Source organism: Lepidochelys kempii, chromosome 9 (assembly GCF_965140265.1).
Source record: "Lepidochelys kempii isolate rLepKem1 chromosome 9, rLepKem1.hap2, whole genome shotgun sequence".
Lineage (NCBI taxonomy): Eukaryota > Metazoa > Chordata > Testudines > Cheloniidae > Lepidochelys > Lepidochelys kempii.
This window is the reverse complement of record NC_133264.1, coordinates 23183206-23204604: the sequence shown is the minus strand read 5'-3', so window position 1 is coordinate 23204604 and position 21399 is coordinate 23183206. Positions and strand designations below refer to the sequence as shown.

Sequence of the window (21399 nt, the reverse complement as noted above, 5' to 3'; positions counted from 1 at the left end):
GCTAACCTGATTTTCTCCTCTTAGGATGTAGATGAAGTTTATGCAGGAGACATATGTGCATTGTTTGGAATTGATTGTGCTAGTGGGGATACATTCACTGATAAAACCAGTACTGACATTTCCATGGTAAGTATAACTCTTTTCATGGACCTGATCCATCACACCTTGGGACTTTATTGGGTTTTTAAGCCACTTTTTCTTAATTTAAATGCTCTGTTTATTCAGACAAAGGATATCTAACTGAAAATAACTTTTAGAAACATTTCTGATGCCAGTTTAGATTCCTTAAAAATGATACAAACGTAAATTGTGGTGTGTATATATGTAGGCATGTATACAAGATATTATACACACATAATACCAAATGTCAGCTCTCAGGAGTAACAGTTAGGTATAATAGGTAAAATGTTGTGTGTGTGTGTCAATGTACATATAAAATTTGGAGTTAAAAACATGGAAGCCAAACCATTTAACTAACTAGGAGACCCACAGTCCAGAAAAAAGGTAATTTCACATTCAAGCAACAGTATTAGAAATATTTTTCTTATAATTACTATATATATTAGAGTACAGTTTTGTCATGGTCTTGAGAGGAACTAATGGAATTTAGTAAGAAAATGGGGAAGGAGTTATAGTGCTTTGAAAATATCTGATAAGGCAAAGTGCTTTAAAGAGAGAGCTTTGAAACTAATGCAGATATGTTGGTGGTTTGTCATGTACAATATATAAAATCATTTATGATCATCATCACTCCCATAACCGCATTGGTCGTTGAGGCACTATCACTGATGAGCAATCAACCATTAAATCATTAGCTTCAGATTTTAAAATCTTTTTGATATACATACAAGAATTGTAACTAGTCAGTTTTCTTTACTGTGTTTGAAATGATGTTAGGTCAGAAGGATTCTTGGTTCTAATACATATCCACTTGTGGCAATGTTTTTCCAGTTTTATAATTCAATTAAAAAAAAATCCTCCCCATCACCCGAAACATAAACCTGTACAAATGTCACTCACTTATACTTGCAAAAAATATTTGAATACATTGTATATATGAAAGTGTCATGCTTACCTCATCCCACTGTCCTTCAGCAGTTATTGCATAAGGTTTGAGCTTGGCAAATGGGCAAGTTCTTATGCCTTTCCTTCCACCTTAGTACTCTTCTTTCCTTCCTTAGGAGGGTTGGTGGTGATCAGGGTAGTATTCTAGTATAGATTTAGATCGCTTCCATGCACACCCTTCATTCCCAATGCCGTAAAGCTTGAGCCCAAACTACACACAATAGAGAGTGGGTCAAGGACAGAGTGACAGCCTTAAATCTGAATTTTCCTAGCTTTGTAATTGTAAGAACATAACATTATTTTAATTTAACTTTTACCTAGGGATATGAATACCTGTTTAAAAAGTTAAACGTTTAAATGATTAAAATTATATTGTTTAACCGCTTCACTGATTAAAGGGAGAGGGGCTAGGGCTGCTGTAGCTGGGGCTGCTCCGGCCAGCGCAGCTAGGACGGGGCTGGAGGTTAACGGTTAGGGTTGGTTAACCAGGAAGACTAATGCTTACCAGTTAACCATTTAGTATTTTGTATCCCTACTTTTACCATGTTAGATGTAAATCTGAACAAAACCATGTTATAAAAATAGTCACTTTTGTTCGGAACGCATAGTCCCTGAGACCAAAACTTCAGTTTTCTGCTATAATTGCATTGCCAGCTGTACTGAAACTTGTTTATTTGGTAACTGTTCCTTTTTAACTACTACAGGAATCGATTCATGTCCCTGAACCTGTCATTTCAGTAGCCATGAAGCCTTCCAACAAGGTAAGAGCCTGTCAATCAAATTTAAAGCCAATAATATAAAACTTTCTGTCTGAGTTCCCCTCCCCTATCATTCTACTTTTGTCATTTTGCAGTTTATTGAGGGAAACACTCTGGATTTGTCTATGCTGTGAAAATGAGTGGTGTCTTAAAACATGTTATCTGATGCATTTATCAACATTTATTTGCAACTCAAATTGTTTAACATATGAATTAAATGTTAGCTGGCCCTGATTAACTGTAGGGATTTATCTACATTAAGAAAAGGCTGTCCTGTCCGCTAAATCAAGGTAAAAGGTGATAACCTGCACGTTCATGAAGAAAAAGATTGGGGTTAGCTAACGCTGCCCCAGTCATGACCTCTTTTCCTACTCTAGAGGTGTTCCTGCTTTGTGGTATGGCACATGCAGGCACACTTGCAAGAGTTTGGAGAATGAACCTGATTGTAAGTTTATGGATCTGTTTGGGATGGCAAATCCATAGACCTCTTATTGGGAGGAAACAGTGCTAGCTAGTTAAGATGAACTTTTCAGACCTTTCTATCATTTGCTGTTTATAGAATGTTGAATAAAGTGGTTAATTTATTTTGCATGTGTGTAATTTTTTTTTTTTAGAATGACCTAGATAAATTTTCAAAAGGCCTGAACCGGTTTACAAGAGAAGATCCTACCTTTAGAGTCCACTTTGACAATGAGAGCAAAGAGACCATTGTTTCTGGAATGGGAGAGCTGCACTTGGAAATCTATGCTCAGGTGATTATAAAAACTGAATCTGAGACGCATGCAGTTGAGTCTTGGCTGGGGAAAGTATTGCTCTTTATGTTCTGCCCTAGAATATTGTGTAGTGTTGCTGTGCACTTTTAAAAACATCTGCAGCAATCTTTCTTGTAGGTGGGCTAAGTAATCACAAAATAGAGGCCCTGATTCTGCAGTTGTGAATCACTATGCTTGTGTGGTGCTAACAGGAAGAGTTTGGGTGGAAAGCTGTTTTGAGATTTCAAAGATTTCCCACTGCACATTGGGATGAAACACATCTTTTGACATGTGTTGCCAAAAAAAAAAGTCAGCAGCCAGTAGCCTAGTAGTTGGGGCAGTCACCTGGGATGACTTGGGCATAAGTCTAAATTCATGGCGTGAATTAGGCAGAGCAGGGATTTGAACCAAGGTCTTTTTCACATTCTGGGTGACAGTTCCAATCACACCCATCCTGGATTTGAGAAACCTTGATGAAAGTATCGTCAAAACTGACCTTTTCCTGTGAAAACATCCATTTTGATGAATTGGCATTTTCCAATGAAAAAACGTTTCATTGAAAAATTCCTGACCAGCTGTACTACCAGTGCTCTGCAAAAGTGCACGATTCCACTTGTTTAGATCCAGTGGAGGGTGGGGGCCACAGTTCATAAAGGATTTTTGGATCTCCAGAATGAAAAGCACTAAAATATTAATGTAAATAATTATTGGCTGCTTAAGCTCAGCATTTAATAAATGTCTAGATATAGATATTTGTACATTTCTTAGTAATCTTTTATTGGCGTTAATAGTTTTAGTTGAAGGCTTTCTATCATCTTAAAAATCAGACTTTGGTCTGAAATTTTTTACCTGTTAGTACAAACACCACCTAAGATTCCTATAATTAAAATTTCAGAAGAGCACTTTCTTCCCTATTTCCTCATTTTGTACATTTGACAGCCTTTTGTTTACAGTGAATGTCACCATAGTCAGTTTCCCCTGTTTAGCAACAGAAAGAAGAAAAAGCTCTAAGAGTTATCAAAGGAAAATGGGTTGTAAAACTAATTGGCAGGAACATCTGGAGTCTGTATGGGGTTATTCCCTTAAAACTAGTTTTGACTTGAAAAAAAAGTATGGTATTTCAAGATGATAGTGTCCCTTTAACAATTTTATATAACAATAAATGGAGCTGGCATTTTAAAGAATATAAAAAATCTTGTACAGCTTAAATCTGAATAAGAATGTTGCTGTTACCTGTATTGCGGAACACTTGTAGTTCAGAAATTACTGTTCCTAAACCAGGATTATATCAGAATGACAGTGACACGCAGTTTGTTTTTTCAGACTACTTTAATGACTGTGATCAAAGACATTGTCACTGACACGAACAGTCCTGAATTTTTTCTGCTTTCTCTGCAGCGAATGGAAAAAGAATATGCTTGTCTTTGTACCATGGGAAAGCCTAAAGTTGCCTTTAGAGAGAGCATAACAGCACCTGTACTGTAAGTATTTTCTCTATCCAGCATAATACACCAAATTAGCCAAGCACTGAGACATTTTATTATACCTTCATCACAACATTTACACTACAGAGAAGAAATACATAACACTTATTTTGATTTAGTTGGGCATGAAGTAAATACACATGGTAGGAATAGAGGGTTTCACTGAGTGAGTGAGGCTATTGTTCATCTCTTAGTCTATCTATACAGCTGCCTGCTTATATGACTTCTCCGTCACCATAGCTTCTGAGCATCTATTATTGCCATCTAGATATGCTTCTAGTCCTGCTCTGCATGTTTTGGCTGACAGCTGTTCTTTATTACTTTAACTCCATGCTGTGGATGCCAAAGAACTTGCATTTGCCAAGGAATAATTTCCTGTGAATAAAAAAATACATAACATACTGGAGAAGACTTGAAATTTTCTTAGAACAATACTGAACTAGAATACCAATTGCTGTTTAAGAAACAAAAACAAGTGCAGGACTGCAAAAGAAACAAAAACTGTGCTTTGTACTGCAGTTAGTTGGCTAATTCTTTTCAGGACCTTCCCTCCCCACAGATGACTGAAGTATGGTATGTACACGCGATGCAAATATTAATGGAGATGCAGTGGGTGTCTGAACAGTAATATTTGTAATGAGAGGGGAATCTCTTGTTATCTGTGTATGATTTAATACTGAATTGCAGTATCTAAAGCTTTGAGTCTAAAACTTTTTCCCTAAATCAAATGCAAATTATTTTCTTTGTAAAAAAAAGATTTACCTGGGACAGAGTACTGTGTAGTAAGATGGTGCCAGGTGTAAGATGGTGCCATTTTGGGAACCTAAGGTGCTGCTGCCAGTGCCATGCCCAGTGTGGAGGGTAGCTCCATGGCCTGATCCAAAAGCTCTTTGTGGACCTTGCCCTTATGCTGGTTGGGTACACTGCTTTCATTCCTCCTAGCCTCTCCCTCATGTCTCTGGTCATCTTGTTCTGTGCCCAAATTGCTCCAACACATGAGCATTTTGGTCCTTGTGAGGGTGTTAAAGCAGATTAGGATGTTTTTGGCTCCTTCAAACATGGCCAGAAAGGGGAAGGGGTCCACCCTAGCAATAATTTGCCCTTGATGGAGAGATCTGAGAGCAGCTGCTCAAAGAACCTCCTCCACCTCACAGGAAAGGCCCAGGAATTTCACCCTTTTCTCTTTAGTTTTTGTAGTCAATTAGAATTATAACCAAAGAATTTAAGATCCCTGAAGCCCTGACATAAGCGGAGACCCTTGGTCTGCTACCTGCATACAAATCGAGGCAGAGTACTCTGGAGAATACAGAGTGGAAAGAGTGGTCTAGCCCTGTCATGCAGCCAATCTACTGGTCCAACCACCAGGGCAAAGGGGGAACACGTCACTGTTAGTCTGTCTAATGTGGAGGGTTCTAGAAAGACAATTCATAGGTAGTAATGTTATTTTCCCTTTTGCTTGATGATAAAACTTTTACCTGTGACACAAAATCATGAAGTAGGACGGTGTAGTCAAATTCCAAGTAATCATCGTTTCTTTTCTAGAACCACGTAAAGACAAGACAATAAGGACTGAGATTTTAAGTTACCTTTTCATTAATAAAACAGTCATTTAGCTGTACTTGGCAGCAATAAAATGCCCCAAAATATTACAAAAGAGTAATGAATAAAACAGATGAAACATAGTTTTGCTCTATGCTGTACTTCATTTAACAACAGAATAACATCTGAAAGGCAGAACACAAAGTTTAACGCCACACTGATTGCTCAAACAGCTCTGTTTATAAAGTCAGGCATGACTAATGTTCTCTTTCAGGGGAAATATTGGGTTTATTTTCCAAAACAACTTAACTTTTTTAGTGTTGACTCATTTTCCATTTACTTATGTTGCTATAGAGACTCTTTCCTTTGGTTGTGTTTAGATTTTTTTGACTGTGAATAATTTAGGGTTTGGAAGAAGAAGCAAAGTTGAGCAATTGGTCATTTAAGAAAATCCAAAGTGACATGGAAATGGTAAGCAGCAGAAGCTAGTACATATTTTAGGGAAAGCAAATCTTGCTATAAAAATACCTGATTTGGGAAACTAGCAGTTGCAATCAGTTGGATTAGTCCTCCAACCCACAGATATTGCTGTTCATAATGTAATCTTGGATGGGAGAACACTATGCTGGATGGAATCCCATAGAAGTTCTGTTTCTGTTGATACTAAACATTTTTACCATACATCTTGTTTCAAGCGTAACAAATGTTTGCATGTGCCATGGTCCAGTCAACTGGGGCCGTTAATCACTATGTCCATAATATATGAATATTTCAAGGCCAGATCTAATCTGAAAGGTGTTAGAATTCAGAGAAATTGTATCCTCTTGCATAAATGTTGGGTATAGGTGTTTGAACTTCACCATGCAGAGATATGAAAAAATTGTTCCCTTAGTTGAAGAGGTTAGAGGAAGCATGGGGGTGTAGCCTCCCAACTCCAGGGATCTGTGCGAAAGGGAACTCCCTCACGGCTGCTCCTGTGGCCTGTCATCAGCCTCTAAGACCCTACAGCACATGCATTTCTGCAGGTTTCCAAGGAAGAGGGAAATGATACTTCGGTGTTGGCATTCCACACACTCAATAAGGATCTCTTCTGCTTGCAAGAAGAGACAGTAGGGCTCCGGTCTCTTTATTACTCCTTCTGTACAGATGCATTTTTACACCTAATAGTGGTGAATAGAGTGGGACTTTTCAAAAGCCAATCTTTAAAAAAGGGAAGAAGGAAGATCCTGGGAACTACAGGCCAGTCAGCCTCACCTCAGTCCCTGGAAAAATCATGGAGCAGGTCCTCAAAGAATCAATCCTGAAGCACTTGCATGAGAGGAAAGTGATCAGGAACAGCCAGCATGGATTCACCAAGGGAAGGTCATGCCTGACTAATCTAATCGCCTTTTATGATGAGATTACTGGTTCTGTGGATGAAGGGAAAGCAGTGGATGTATTGTTTCTTGACTTTAGCAAAGCTTTTGACACGGTCTCCCATAGTATTCTTGTCACCAAGTTAAGGAAGTATGGGCTGGATGAATGCACTATAAGGTGGGTAGAAAGCTGGCTAGATTGTCGGGCTCAACGGGTAGTGATCAATGGCTCCATGTCTAGTTGGCAGCCGGTATCAAGTGGAGTGCCCCAAGGGTCGGTCCTGGGGCCGGTTTTATTCAATATCTTCATAAATGATCTGGAGGATGGTGTGGATTGCACTCTCAGCAAATTTGCGGATGATACTAAACTGGGAGGAGTGGTAGATACGCTGGAGGGGAGGGATAGGATACAGAAGGACCTAGACCAATTGGAAGATTGGGCCAAAAGGAATCTGATGAGGTTCAATAAGGATAAGTGCAGGGTCCTGCACTTAGGACAGAAGAACCCAATGCACAGCTACAGACTAGGGACCGAATGGCTAGGCAGCAGTTCTGCGGAAAAGGACCTAGGGGTGACAGTGGACGAGAAGCTGGATATGAGTCAGCAGTGTGCCCTTGTTGCCAAGAAGGCCAATGGCATTTTGGGATGTATAAGTAGGGGCATAGCGAGCAGATCGAGGGACGTGATCGTTCCCCTCTATTCGACATTGGTGAGGCCTCATCTGGAGTACTGTGTCCAGTTTTGGGCCCCACACTTCAAGAAGGATGTGGATAAATTGGAGAGAGTCCAGCGAAGGGCAACAAAAATGATTAGGGGACTGGAACACATGACTTATGAGGAGAGGCTGAGGGAGCTGGGATTGTTTAGCCTGCAGAAGAGAAGAATGAGGGGGGATTTGATAGCTGCTTTCAACTACCTGAAAGGGGGTTCCAAAGAGGATGGCTCTAGACTGTTCTCAATGGTAGCAGATGACAGAACGAGGAGTAATGGTCTCAAGTTGCAGTGGGGGAGGGTTAGATTGGATATTAGGAAAAACTTTTTCACTATGAGGGTGGTGAAACACTGGAATGCATTACCTAGGGAGGTGGTAGAATCTCCTTCCTTAGAGGTTTTTAAGGTCAGGCTTGACAAAGCCCTGGCTGGGATGATTTAACTGGGAATTGGTCCTACTTTGAGCAGGGGGTTGGACTAGATGACCTTCTGGGGTCCCTTCCAACCCTGATATTCTATGATTCTATGAAAAGCGCCTAAATGCGTTAGGAGCACAAATCCCACTGATTTCAAGATCTCAAGTCTGTAAGGTGTGCTAACAAGGAAAATAACTTGTAAATGAAATTATGTTAATAGGGTAAGATATGCCAGGCACTGCAGGAAGTCTCACCATGGTAACATGTTATAAGAGATGGGTGTGGACAGCAGAATACACAAAAACAGACTAAGGTCTAAGGATAAAGTGAAACCTGATAATTTGCCAGTAATTTCTTATCTCTGTATGAAGGGAACACAGCACAGATCTGAAATTTAATCTAATTTAAGTGTTATATAGTGTCTGCTTTTCCCTGTTCTAAAACTTATCTGTTGCAGACAGTTGTTAAAATCCACACATAATCCACTCCTGCTCCAAGTCAGCCATCAGAGGGAGAAAAACTAATTAACAAATTCTGTTCCCAGAATGATACAAACATCACTGAAGTGATGATGCTCAGGTGATTAGTCTTTATCCCCATTCTGTGACAGTTTTTCATTCCCAAAGTGAGTTTGTGACTGCATTCCTTTCGCACATACAACCTCAGCTGAGTTAATTGGACATATTGAATATCCAAGGCTGGGCTTTGAAAATGTAGTCTAAACAACTAAGGGACCATTGTACAACAGCGTGATCCTAAATGATATGCCAGTTGTGGTTATTCTGAATGTCAGGTCCTATTCTGCATTTCAGTGTCCAGGATTAATGTGTTTGAATTTTAAGTTGTCTCGCAGTAATTGCAAAAAAGAATCCATATTTCTTCTCAGCAAGCAGACAATAGAAGCAGGGAGTCAACAGATTTCCACTTGCCTAAATACCATCTATGGTTTTCCTAAGGAAACGTATACTCAGACAAATTGAGTGAAGTCTCTTTCTGGTAAGAAATCCCCAGGGTCTTTTGGCTGTGGCAGATGGATTACTTTTGACTAACTTGAAAAGCTATAATTTGTTTTGGCAGCCACAGGTCATGTACTTCTAAATGGCTTATGGCACATCAAGATCAATTCAGTAAGGAGAGACTTTCAATGGGCAATCAGAGTAATAAGGATAAAACATGAAATAACATCTACATGTTTTGGCCCTTCCCTTAGGGACCATCACCTTGCTTTTCCTGCATTTTATTTTCTTGTCAAACTTAATCAGTGATCACTATACCATATAATCCTGTGAACATTAACTAGCTAATAATGTACTGCTTTAACGAGCTGGATGGCTGCTTCTGCAGCAGAAGTAATTATAATATGAATCATATTAATAATGGCCCTCTTTCAATTATATAGTTTTAAAAGAGAAGAATTCAGAAAGCATTTCCCAACTATATAACTCTTTCAAGGTATGGGCTGCTTGAGTATTCTTTTAAGACGCATGTGCTTTAGTGAAATGAAATGTACAGAAATTAATAAAAGCAAATATAGCAAGAGCAAGGTTAAAAATAATATTTGGTGATATTAAATTAAGAATTAAACTGAGACTTGATCCCTTCTTTGAATATCCTTTTAGGTAAATTAACAATGGTTGAAGACTTGAGTGTTACAAACCAGTACAAACATAGATGGATTTTGATCTTATTGGAATTGAGATGAAGCCCATTGCTATTTGTCCAAACTCAAATAGTATAGAGATGTCAAACACTATTACTGTGACTGACTGTGATACTGTAGTGTAGACTGAAAGATAAAGGAGAGTATTTTGATATTGTGCAGATGTAAGACAACTGTAAATTGGACCTACAGAGAATATAAATGAAGGGAAGGAAAGAAAAGTAATAGAAACCCCAATCAAATGAAGTGACTAGACCAGAGATAAAATGTCAAAAGACTTATAACTAATAAACTTGCAATAGTGTAAGTACCAAGAAACTGTATGAGAAATGGAGCAAAATTAAATTAATGAAGAGAAGATCTAGGAGAATATTCCAGTCATCGAGCAGGTGCATTGTTTTGCTAGAGCAGAAAAAATATTTACTGGTTAAAAGTGCAACAGACCAAGAAATTCATAGGAATGGTTTAAAATAGAAATCTTTTTAATTACTTTTGCTTTGACTCAATCCTAGAGGTATGCTTTTCATATGAGGGGTATGGATCATAGGTGTAGGTTGGCCTGTGCCATAAAGCAGTTCAATTTTCTGCCTGGAGCATGTCCTTTGACATACTAGCTATTTGGGGGGATTAGGAGTGGGCAGGTTTGCTTCTTTATTGATGCACTCTTTGATAGTGATATCTAATTGCATCCATTGTATGAGTACTCCAGTAACAGGGTCGAAAAAACATGCGATCACATGCATATGCATGAATTCAAAAATTGGGACACTGAATATTAAATTCCAGAAACACCTTGGTACTAATGCCATGATGATTGTGGCATACCTAGAGAGAGCAAGCTGTCCTGTTATGTTCAGTGTCCTGAATTTTTTTTAGGTATTGATATGTAAATGCATATCAACTTTGAGGTGCAAAGGATAGAGAAAATAAGGAATAGGTCAGTCAGTATGTACATATAAGACTGCTATCTTATACCCTAATCAGGGTAGGAAATTGTCTACACAATTTTGTGAATGGTGAGCAAAGAACCCATTTAAAATCTTGATATTGTCCAAATCTATCAGATTCACAGAATCTGTTCCACTGTAGACCTTAAATCTGAATATATATGTTTCTACTTATCCTCCAGCAATCTATAGTTTTAACAATGGAGTATCCTTACATAGCAGCTTCTCTGAATTTATTCCTAATTATCATCATCATCCCAGTGCATTGATAGGTGCATTACTTACCACCTGCCTGACATCTCTGATATGAACCAAATTGTACAATGTGTTTTCAGTTGAGTTCTGCCATATTATATAACCACAGGCCACCCGGGCTAGATGGCTGATGGGCTCCATTTCTGGTGACATGTTGCCATAATTGTCTGAGAACCAAAGCAAATAATCTGTATTAAATGTGTGAAAATCTGACAATTTGAAACTCATTCAATCTCACCCTAGTGGATAGGATACTGGACTAGGAGGCAGGAGACCTGGGTTCTATTCTTTGCTCTACTGCACATCTGCTGTGTGACCTTGAGCAAGGTCTGTTTCTCCTTCTACCCTTTTCTATTTAGATGGTAAACTGTTCAGAACAGGGATTATCTATTCCAGTGTTTAAGTACAGAGCTTTGCACAATGATGGCCTGGTCTCAGTTGGGGCCTCTAGCAGCTACTGTAATGGTTAACAACAGTAATGAGCCATACGTTTTTAAAGCAAAGCAACTAGCCTAATAAGTATTCAGGGAAAGAGGAATTTAAAAAAAAAAATGAGTCAATCTCAGCACATGCAAAACAAATGAATGCTTGCTGCTGCTATGCTTGACACTAGAGTTTGAATGAAGGAAGTGAACGTTTCTGCCAAAATCCTTCCCCCACCCCATCTTCATACCTGGAATATTTTGTGCAACCAACGGTTCTTGAAGGCTCTTGATTCTGTTGTAAAATTTGTTATCTGCTTCATTTGTGTTCTTCCCAAGTTCTCCTTCCACTGTAAAATGCACTTGTGGTGCAGTACGTTGGTTGCCCAGAAGATAAAGAATTTCAGCAGTGCAGTTAATGGTGTTGTCCTGTTACAGAAATAGTTATATGGATTTAATCCATTTTAATAAAGTAAAATAGACAGTTAATATGTAGAAAACTCCACAATGCATCTATTTTATTGTTTTATGTATTAGCTATTTTTTCTGCAAGTCTGATGTGTGTGTGAGGCTGTGCAGACATTAAGATTAAAGCAGGGTCAAAATCATAATTACCCTTAAAATATATTCACAAACTTTCTGTGTAGTTTATATAGAACATGTCAAAGCTATATATTTAGTGATGGTGCTTTCCCTTTTATATCAATTTGACACAGTATTTTGCTTGTTATTTAGCTAGAGAAATCTATTCAAATGAGGTCTGCAATTTGAAGATGTTATCTAACTCACAGTGGCTGACACTAAGGCATCCTTGTTTTTAATATGCTAATTGCCTTTCTCAACCAATTGCCATACCATGGTATTGTACAGCAAAAAGTGACTTTTCAGGGCTTTCATGGTGCAAAAACTGGCTGTTTCGTATTTTGGTTAAATCCAGTCCTATGGCCTCATTAGCAATGAAGGGAGCTCTGAAATTTGTGTATGGTGCTCCAATTTTACAACCAGATCACTTTCAAATGATTATTTACTGGTACTGTCTAGAAGCCCCAACAGAGAGCAGCGCTCCATTAATCTACGTGCTGTCTACATGTATAAATTAAAAGATGATTCTTGCCCTAAAGAATCCACAATTCAAGTATATAAAGCAGAACTCACCTTGAGGAGGAGATCTTCTATTGAAAATTTAAGGTGGTATTTGTGCCCAACATCAGGAATGTCCTAAAGTGAGGAAATATTTTTTTAAAAGTTAAACTGTTCTGTCTTTAATCCTCCTTATTTCTGTACCTGATGGAGATTGTTCAGGTTATTCCTGTGAAGTATGACAATGCACAGTACCACTCTGTACAGTACATATTTAACGCTTATCTTTTGTGTACATGTGACCAGACTTAAAGCTAAGTCATTTAATACACAGCACCATCGTTCCTGATGTCACATCTGGTTAGTTATCCATGGTCCAGCTTAGTTAAAGTCCTATTGGGTTAAATACATCCAGTTCAGAGGTCCTATCTGTCACATAAAACCCATTCTCACTGCTCTTAAGCACTACAGTATTATAAATAATTGCCTTGTGAGGACCACGTGCATTGGGTGACTTTCACCCTCCAGGAATTAAGAACTGTATATAGTCTTAAAGTATTTGAGCTGTAAAATGAAAACACTACAGAATATCATACTTATCCTCAAGTCTAAGCTGTTTGTGTTCTGGAACATGGTACAGTCTCAATCAAGGACAGCTCTGTGCTGAGAGAGTCCCAGCTGTTCTGATCGTAACCATGACACTATCTTTCCAGCGAAGCATGCTTAAATGAGGTTCTTGGTGGAAAGATGGTAACTGATTCCTTGGCCAATACAGAGAGAGCCTAAAATCCCATCAGTACAGTAGCAGAAGTGTTGGGGGCATAGTTACTACACAGCAGTCCTTTCCCTCTCCTCAACTGTGTTAAACATGTTTCATACTAGCATTATAGGTGGAATAAAACCATGTACCTGAACTGTGCTACCTCCTTGGGCACTAGCAAGGCTGCTGCACAGGTTGGAACATAGTTCATTCTTACCTACACTGCAAGACTAAACCCTGTTTTAATCACATTGTAACCAGGTATCTCAGCACAATAAATGGTATAGTACAGGAAGTGTTGAACTGGAGAACAATCTTTGCAAGAAGTTATCACCACCAGGTTATTTATGCTTTCTCTGCTGCTTTGATCTGATATAAAAGGACATTGTCTGGGGAGAGGGCAGTGCAGATGTAAAAATAGCTTTATCTCCATACTTCAGAACTACAAAAAAGAAAATGGGCACAAGCTAATTCTTATTCTTCAGACTGTGCCAGTAGTGGGGGCAAGGCCACTTAAGACATCTTTGAGCAACTGGTGTGTGGGACATTTGAGCAGATCTGTCCCAACTATTATCTGTAAGAACAATGAAGAAAAAGCTCAAAGCTGTGACAAACAGGTTTATTAATACTTAGCATTTATATTGTGGTCCATTTTTCAAAATGCACAAACAGTGACTAATCCTCACTACACGCTTGTGGAGAATTGTTTCAGTGTTAGTCAAGTCACTTGTCCAAGGCAACATCGTTATCAAGAGTCAGGATTGGAATTTGGGAGCTCCTGGCTTCCTGATGTGCTCAATCCAGTAGACAATTCAGCCTACTTATCAAATAGATGTTTGTGCAGCATAAAGCAGCAGTTTTGGTTATTGATATGTAAATTAATCTGTAACTCAAGTTACTAAAGGCACAGTCTCAAAGGTGACTTTCATCCATGCATAGTAGTCTCCTAAAGAGCAGAGTTGAATTGAAAATGAGAGAGAGTAAGGCAAATTAAGGGTTAATGCAATTCAATCTGGAAAGAATCCACGGTTCTGTTACTTGTGGAGCCAGACCTGGAATAACTACAGGTATCAACAATGATCCTTTCTGGATTGAGGAGAGCTACAGAATTTCTGTATGGCAGGAAGAAACTCTTGAACAATGACTTAATCATTTGTCAGTGCTTTATGGTGACAGGTAGAATGGATAGGGGAGCTGATCTCAGTGGAGAACTTGAAACCAAGTCTCCTAAATTCTTAGGCCCTCTTCATTGTTGTGACCCAAACAGGACAATAGCTTGGCTTATTTTCAGTACTGACAATGCCAAGCATTGAAAAATCCTGAGCCAAGCCTTACTGAAATCCATGAGATCTTAAATTATAAATTTGGCATTCTTTTTATTTGTCTTGTGGTGGTAGTAATGGCTTATGTTTCCAGGCTTTTCTTTGCAACCATGAGGGCTATGTTATTTTTTTTTAATGAAAGCTGAGAACTGTGTGACTCCAGGAACTGAGGCTTTAGGCAAAACACCAAATACAGCAAAAAGAAAAGGAGTATTTGTGGCACCTTAGAGACTAACCAATTTATTTGAGCATGAGCTTTCGTGAGCTACAGCTCACTGCATCGGATGCATACTGTGGAAACTGCAGAAGACATTATATACACAGAGACCATGAACCAATACCTCCTCCCACCCCACTCTCCTGCTGGTAATAGCTTATCTAAAGTGATCACTCTCCTTACAATGTGTATGATAATCAAGTTGGGCCATTTCCAGCAATACTCAGGATAAAAGCAGGAGCCAGGGTAACAGTAGTTTTACCTGTGTAGACACTTTTTTTTTTTTAAGCCATAGCAGAGAACCATAACTTAGCCTAAATCCTCCTGGGTTAAAACTTGGTCTTATGTGGGATCAATATTTTAACATTAGAAGATTAAGTCTATGTGATTTAAAGATATATTTTAATGTCCTGACAGACAAGAAAGACTAAAGGAGACTATAATATGGCTATTTGGTAGCATAGTTGCTGCCGGCTGGTAAATGCTCAGTTACAGCACTTCTGCAAAGGAACATCTCTGGTAGGAGCGTGACGCTGCTACGGGACTCCGCCGGGGTGGGAAACAGGCCTCTCCCTGCCCAGGCTCTGTATCGGCACTAAATCAGCACTGAGCAGAGGAGTGGGGAGTGGCTCTGGAGCAATTCCTTACACCACAGGCGGCACGGAAACTAGGCTAGCTCCGCCCTACATGCCCTAAATGCGCTGGGCTGTATCCAGCTTTCCAGACCCGGACTAATTCGGTCTAGTTCATGTGCCAGGGAGTTTCTAGCCAGCCCCTCCTCACACACTCACCTCCCTGCTGGCTTTGGTCACCTTCTGCACCATAAAAATCTTAGTGGGGCTGCCGTGCTGGTAGTTGATGTAGTTGACGGCTACGGCGGCCGCTCTGGTCGCCGGGTAGTGGGTCGGGGGGATCTCCATGGAGCAGGGCGCTTGACTCGCTAGCACAAGCGGGAAGGCTGAGGCCGGCGCAGAGGTTGCGAGTGTACGATCCCTTCAGCTGCCGCTCGCGCGAAAGCCGGAAGCGGCCGCTGCAGCCTCCGCGCTGAGGGGCCCGGCTGCTGCGTGTGCAGCACTGGGCACTGCGGGTCAGGCGCCTTGTTTCGGGGCAACGGGAGCAGCTGTGTTCTACTTTCGCTTTTGCGGAGGAGGAATGAGGAGCCGCAGCAGCTGGGGCAGGCTGATGCGGGAGGCTGGAAGGGGGGTGTGTGTGTGTGTGTGAGACGCTATACATCACAATCCTTCTTCGCAAATACTGCCCCTAAAGTGAACCCTGACAGCGTGGGCTTCTAGTAGTGGGACTAGGCACGTCTGTGATCAGCCCTGTGTCAGCTTCCCCTGGAGTGCCTGTTTCATAAATCCAGTCTCTGCTGTTACAGGCTTTCTTGTTAATACATTTTATTAGGCAAATTCACTTTTGGAGCTTATTCTGCCACTAGAAGCCCCACCAGTGCATCCTTGTTAGCATGAGGGACTGCCTGGATCATCCATGCTTAAACAGCTAGTGCTTTATGAAAAATTCGAATTTCTGTTTCACAGAAATGTCTATATTTTTCTTCATTCTCTGTTATAAGTGTCATTTGCATGACAACTGTCTAACCAGTTAATCCTGTCAAGGTTTTCTTTACCTATCTGAACATCTCAGACATTTATTGACAACCCAGTTTTTGCATCCAAAAAAACTAATGTCACAGTTGAGGATTATGACTTCAAGTGGAGATTAGACAGCGAAAGAAAATGAATTTGGGGCCGCAAAAGGGTTCTGATTTTCATGCTAATATCCCATATGGGTGTCTGTCAGCTATGTTTTGTTTTTAATATAGACTATTTTGGAGCATTTGGACTGCAGTGACCTATAAAGTAGAATCCTGTCTGTTTTTACTCTCATGTGGGTCCTTGAATATTTTTGGCTATTGTTTCAATGATTAATAGAAATGTGTAGCCATTTTGATTATGCATAACTAAATAGGATAAGGCAAAATATCAGTAAAGGGACATATTCCTTTGGAATTCTGACTAGAGCATAGCTTCTATGATAGATAACACAGTGCTTTGTCTTTTTAGGTTTGACTATACTCACAAGAGACAGTCTGGTGGGGCAGGCCAGTATGGTAAAGTAATAGGGTGTCTACAGCCTCTGGATCCAGAGAACTACACGCAGTTGGAGTTTGAAGACAGAACTATTGGAACAAACATCCCAAAGCAGTTTATACCTGCTGTTGAAAAGGTGACGAATATTTTCTAATATTTTGTATTTATGACATAACAATTGCACAATTCTTACCTTCCTCCTGTTGTCATCCCTGAGGAGACCAATCTTGCCCCATTGGAGGGAATGAGAGTTTTACTGTTGATTCAAGTTCAGGCAGGATCAAAGCCTAAAAGTGATTTTGCTGTGTTTTGCCCAATTCCTAAGATTTCCAGTTTTCTATGTAATTGAGAAGGTCTTGTTACTTATATTACTAAAGACAATGTAAACAGATCAGTTTCCTCATCTTTGGCATGTGAGATTCAATGTAAGACAAGAAACAAACAAAAAAGAACAAGTTGTTTTTCAAATGTTTTAATAAAACAATCCTACTTCCATTGAGACTGGTTTTTGAACAACCCCTTTCCTGAATGTATCTGCTTTTGGCTATGTCTAACCAGCAGCAAATTCTGAAAAAATGTAGTGTGTGTGATATATCTGAGATCTTTTTGTGCAGGAAACTCCAGCTAAGTTAAATTTCCTGAATAATTTCCCAAATTTCTCCACTGTGTATGTCTGTTTTTATGTGGCTGTATAGTTTAGTACATATAACTTTTAATATTAGCATGTTAATGGCAATGTCTCCATCATAGCACTGCTGTACCATTTTATGTTGCTGTATTTCTGAATCTCTTGTTGATTATGCAAAGAGATCATTCTTGGACACTTCTGTTTTGCACCCCTAACTTCAGTCGCACAACAAAAGAAGGATTTTGGCCAACCACTGCCAAGAAAAAAAAAAAAAAGGATGCTATCAAAAATGAAGGTGACATCTTTACTGATAGTGTGCCTCGTCAAGCCATTCTCTTTCTATTCAGGATGATACTTCAGATACCACAATCGTGGGAAATCTTATAAAAACATAAATAGATTATTTTAAAAAAATAAAACTTGCCCTGAATTCCTCACCTGTTCCGTCTTCCAACGTGAGAGCAAACCAAAGTCTAAGAAAATGCCAGTAAAGAGCTTTCAAACTCTTCGGAGGGAGAAACATTCTTTCCTTTACTGTATTATGTTTTTGGGTCTTGTTTTTTCTTCTTGTCAAGTAATAGGACTGGAATTAGTTTAGGATTATACTTGCTGTGAAGCTTTCTTTCTCTTAGCAAAAGACTTGATGCTTAGTCTCTGGAGGGAGTTTACTGTTCCTTACACACTACCATTAACATTATCCTTTTTTAAAGCTATATTTTGGGGTGAAAATTGCTAACTTTGAGACACTTCTCCACAGGGATTCTATGAAGCATGTGAAAAGGGTCCTCTGATAGGTCACAAGATTTCTGGAGTCCGGTTTGTCCTAGAAGATGGTGCACATCACATGGTGGATTCTAATGAATTCTCTTTCATCCGAGCAGGAGAAGGGGCCCTCAAACAAGGTATCTTTGAAGATGTGCTGTTTTACATGTTCATAATTGAATCTTTGTTCAAACCAAATTAAGCTATTGATTTCATTTTTATGCTCCTTGCTTGCTTCCCTACTCATACACCTTTCCTATTCAGAGGCAGTCAGCCAAATGTAACCTGTGTTGAATAATGGATGTGTAAGATTTGTAGAAATTCCAAACAGTTATCTGAGGAATGTGACCTCACTCCTGAAGCTGTAGGAAAGAGACAATGGACCCTTTTTTCATAGATCTTTGTGGGAACCACCCCTTCCGTAATCATAGACACCTGTAAGAGTAAGACAGGGGGTGGGGAGGGAGTACTACACGGCCCTGCTCTGCCCCCAGCCCCTCTCCAGCCCCAGCTGCAGTTGTGATCCCCCCAGTTCCGCTGCTGGCCCTCTGCCACAGCCCCACTCCTGGCCTGTGGCTGCGGCTTGGCCCCTGGCCCTGGCTGCAGCTCCAGGTTGTGGCTCAGCTCCTGGCCCTAGCTGCGGCATCATCCCCTGGCTCCGGCTCTGGCTCCACTCCCAGGCCCCAGCTATGACTCTGCTCCTGGCCTGGGGGGCGGGGCGCGGACACATTCCATTACTGATAAGGGGAGGGCGTGAGAGGAAAAGTTTGGGCACCACTGGACAAGATTATCATAATGACCCCTTCTGGCCTTAAAATCTATGATATAAAGAGTGCAAGTCCTCACTGAGGGAGGTTGGAATTCAAGACATTCTTCTCCAGTAATGTAAGAAATACACTTAACATTAATCATATAAGCCCTTGACATTGCTGTGCGCCAGAATATTATGAATATCAAGTCATCACAGCCAGGATTCTCCACTAGTTCCTATGATGGTCCATGCACAAGTATAACTTATAGCTAAGTGTTACCTTTCAAAACTGCCATGGAAATCTTCAAGCCCAGGTGCAATATCTGTTTTCTCACCCTTTACTGTCATGATGATTATAATGGGAAATGGACACACTTGCCTGTCACTTTTGGCCTTATCCAAAGCACTTTGAAAAACTTGCATTGATTTCAATGGGCTTTGGATCAGGTCCGGTGGGCTAGTGGTTGAATATAATTTTGCATGCCTGAGTTAGATCATTTTTGAAGACTGTGTAATATGTATGGATGAGGGAAACATAAGGATGTGACTATTCTACTTCATCTTCCTTTTTATCCAGCTATGGAAAATGCAACTCTGTGTATACTTGAGCCCATTATGTCTGTGGAAATTGTAGCACCAAATGAATTCCAAGGAGCTGTGATTGCGGGAGTTAATCGTCGTCATGGAGTGATCACAGGACAAGATGGAGTAGATGGCTATTTCACTCTGTATGCTGATGTATGTGCTGTTCAATGTGCCTAAACCTGTTTCCCCTTTCAATGACAGACCTAAAGCTGATTTACAAGAAACTTTATTTTAATATTTAGGCAATTATGTTATGAACAGAAGCAATTTCTCGTTTCCTCTCCTGCATTATTATTAAGTCTATGGCTGCTTTTTCTGAGCTCCAAATTTGCCCATATTAGTCTGATAAGTAAACCACATCCGAGGGATAAGTGTGACCTGGTGGAAGAAGTTAAATGTCATTGTATAGCAACATGTAGAACTGTACTATTAAACCTATTGTAAGTCTCCGCTATTTTAGCAAAGCAGTTTCATGCAGTGGATAAAGCATTAGACTGGGACTTGGGAGACCTGAGTTCTGTTACCTGCCCTGCCATTATATGATCTTGGGTAACTCTCTATGCCCAGCAGTCCCATCTTAAAAACAAGGATATTGATACTTCCCCTGCTTTGTGCATTGAGAGGTATAGATGAAAAGCTCTTCACTGAAAGGGACACGCTCTACTTTTTAAAACTAATAATTAAGTTTTCTAGTAGAGCACACTTTAAATAATATGTCCAGACGTCTTTTTTTATTATTTTGTTTGTTTTTAAAAGGATTTTTCCTCTCCTCTGTTGTTTACAAAGGTCTTTTCAGCCAGGAGAAGGGTCTGACCAACTAACTATACAGTGGAAGCAATGAAACCAAATTATACACAAAGTCCTGGAAGAAGCACAGAGTAAACTACCTAAAAAGTAGAAGAAATATTTCTTCCTCTAACTTCTTCCAGTTATAGTAACCTGTAGTGTTGTTACAAGTAACAATTGCAGATTTACAGACAAATGAGATTTTTTTCAAGCTGATTAGTGTCCCTTTTTTTCATTTAATTGTCTTGCTAGTTCAGGTTAAATTTATTTCTGAACAGTTGTAGGAGGTTAAAATACCTCAGCACAACTCCTTATCTCTGGCTGCCTGGTCATTCATTTTCATCCCTTACCCCCCAAAAAACATTTTTTAACCACCGTGGCAGTACTTTATCTCCATCTATAGCTTTGCCTACCTAAGGAAAAATAATCCATTGCTGACAGTGAGTGTCAGTAACATGTGCAGCCAAATCACTGCTGAACATGGTTTAAATGCAACTACAGCCAAGGACGAACCTTCTCAGTGCTATTACAGAAACTGTGGTTAAAACCTGCAGCCCAGAGATATTTCCAACTGGGACCTCTTGTGTGGTACTACAGCGTACTGAGGTTGTGCCATTAAGCTAGCTGAGATGTCCTTAAACTGAGAAAGTCCTTGTTTTCCTGCTGAGCATAATGAAAATAAATGCTTTGAAATAAACACCATTTATAAAACCATATAAGAAAATCAATACTAAACGCAAAGCATAATTTTTAAAGTGTTACCAACTGGCTTTTTTGATGTCATAGTAAAGATTAGGAGAATGGAGCCTTTAATTCAAAATTACATTGAAAAATTTCTTGCTTGCACAAGAATAACATGTATAATACAATTTCAATTGGATTTCAGGTGCCACTGAATAATATGTTTGGATACGCCACAGAACTGAGATCCTTCACAGAGGTAAGTCAGCAAATAAACTCTGCATACTTTTTATTGAAGAATATTGGATTTGCAGAAATAAGCATCTGAAGTTGTGTTTATCAGTGGGTCACAATGGTGACAGCAACAGTAGA

The 21399-nt window shown here is 39.7% G+C and overlaps 2 protein-coding genes across 7 annotated transcripts in view; one reads left to right on the top strand and one right to left on the bottom strand.

Annotated features, from left to right (window-relative positions):
• The window catches only part of GFM1 (G elongation factor mitochondrial 1), a 41603-nt gene that overhangs the window by 16894 nt on the left and 3310 nt on the right, over positions 1-21399 (top strand). For 2 of the 3 annotated variants that reach the window (XM_073359551.1, XM_073359553.1), the window contains exons 10-17: positions 25-126; positions 1770-1826; positions 2438-2575; positions 3974-4056; positions 16808-16970; positions 18220-18364; positions 19553-19713; positions 21233-21286. In XM_073359551.1, the coding sequence (XP_073215652.1) occupies positions 25-126; positions 1770-1826; positions 2438-2575; positions 3974-4056; positions 16808-16970; positions 18220-18364; positions 19553-19713; positions 21233-21286 (903 nt within the window). Of the gene's footprint in view, positions 1-24; positions 127-1769; positions 1827-2437; positions 2576-3973; positions 4057-16807; positions 16971-18219; positions 18365-19552; positions 19714-20346; positions 20452-21232; positions 21287-21399 lie in introns of those variants that run through there. The other variant, XM_073359552.1, reaches the window with a different exon arrangement.
• Positions 1138-15876, bottom strand: LXN (latexin). 4 transcript variants are annotated; one of them, XM_073359559.1, is made up of 6 exons: positions 15536-15872; positions 12521-12583; positions 11617-11794; positions 10974-11110; positions 5535-5597; positions 1138-1276 (listed from the first exon to the last, which is right to left on the bottom strand). In XM_073359559.1, the coding sequence occupies exons 1-6, from the start codon at positions 15662-15664 to the stop codon at positions 1178-1180; spliced, it is 669 nt and encodes a 222-aa protein (XP_073215660.1). In that variant the 5' UTR covers positions 15665-15872; the 3' UTR covers positions 1138-1177. The 4 variants fall into 4 exon arrangements, with proteins under 4 accessions (XP_073215660.1, XP_073215659.1, XP_073215658.1 ...); XM_073359558.1 differs by lacking the exon at positions 1138-1276 and adding an exon at positions 4092-4434; XM_073359557.1 differs by lacking the exon at positions 1138-1276 and adding an exon at positions 4486-5031 and having other exon boundaries at positions 15536-15876.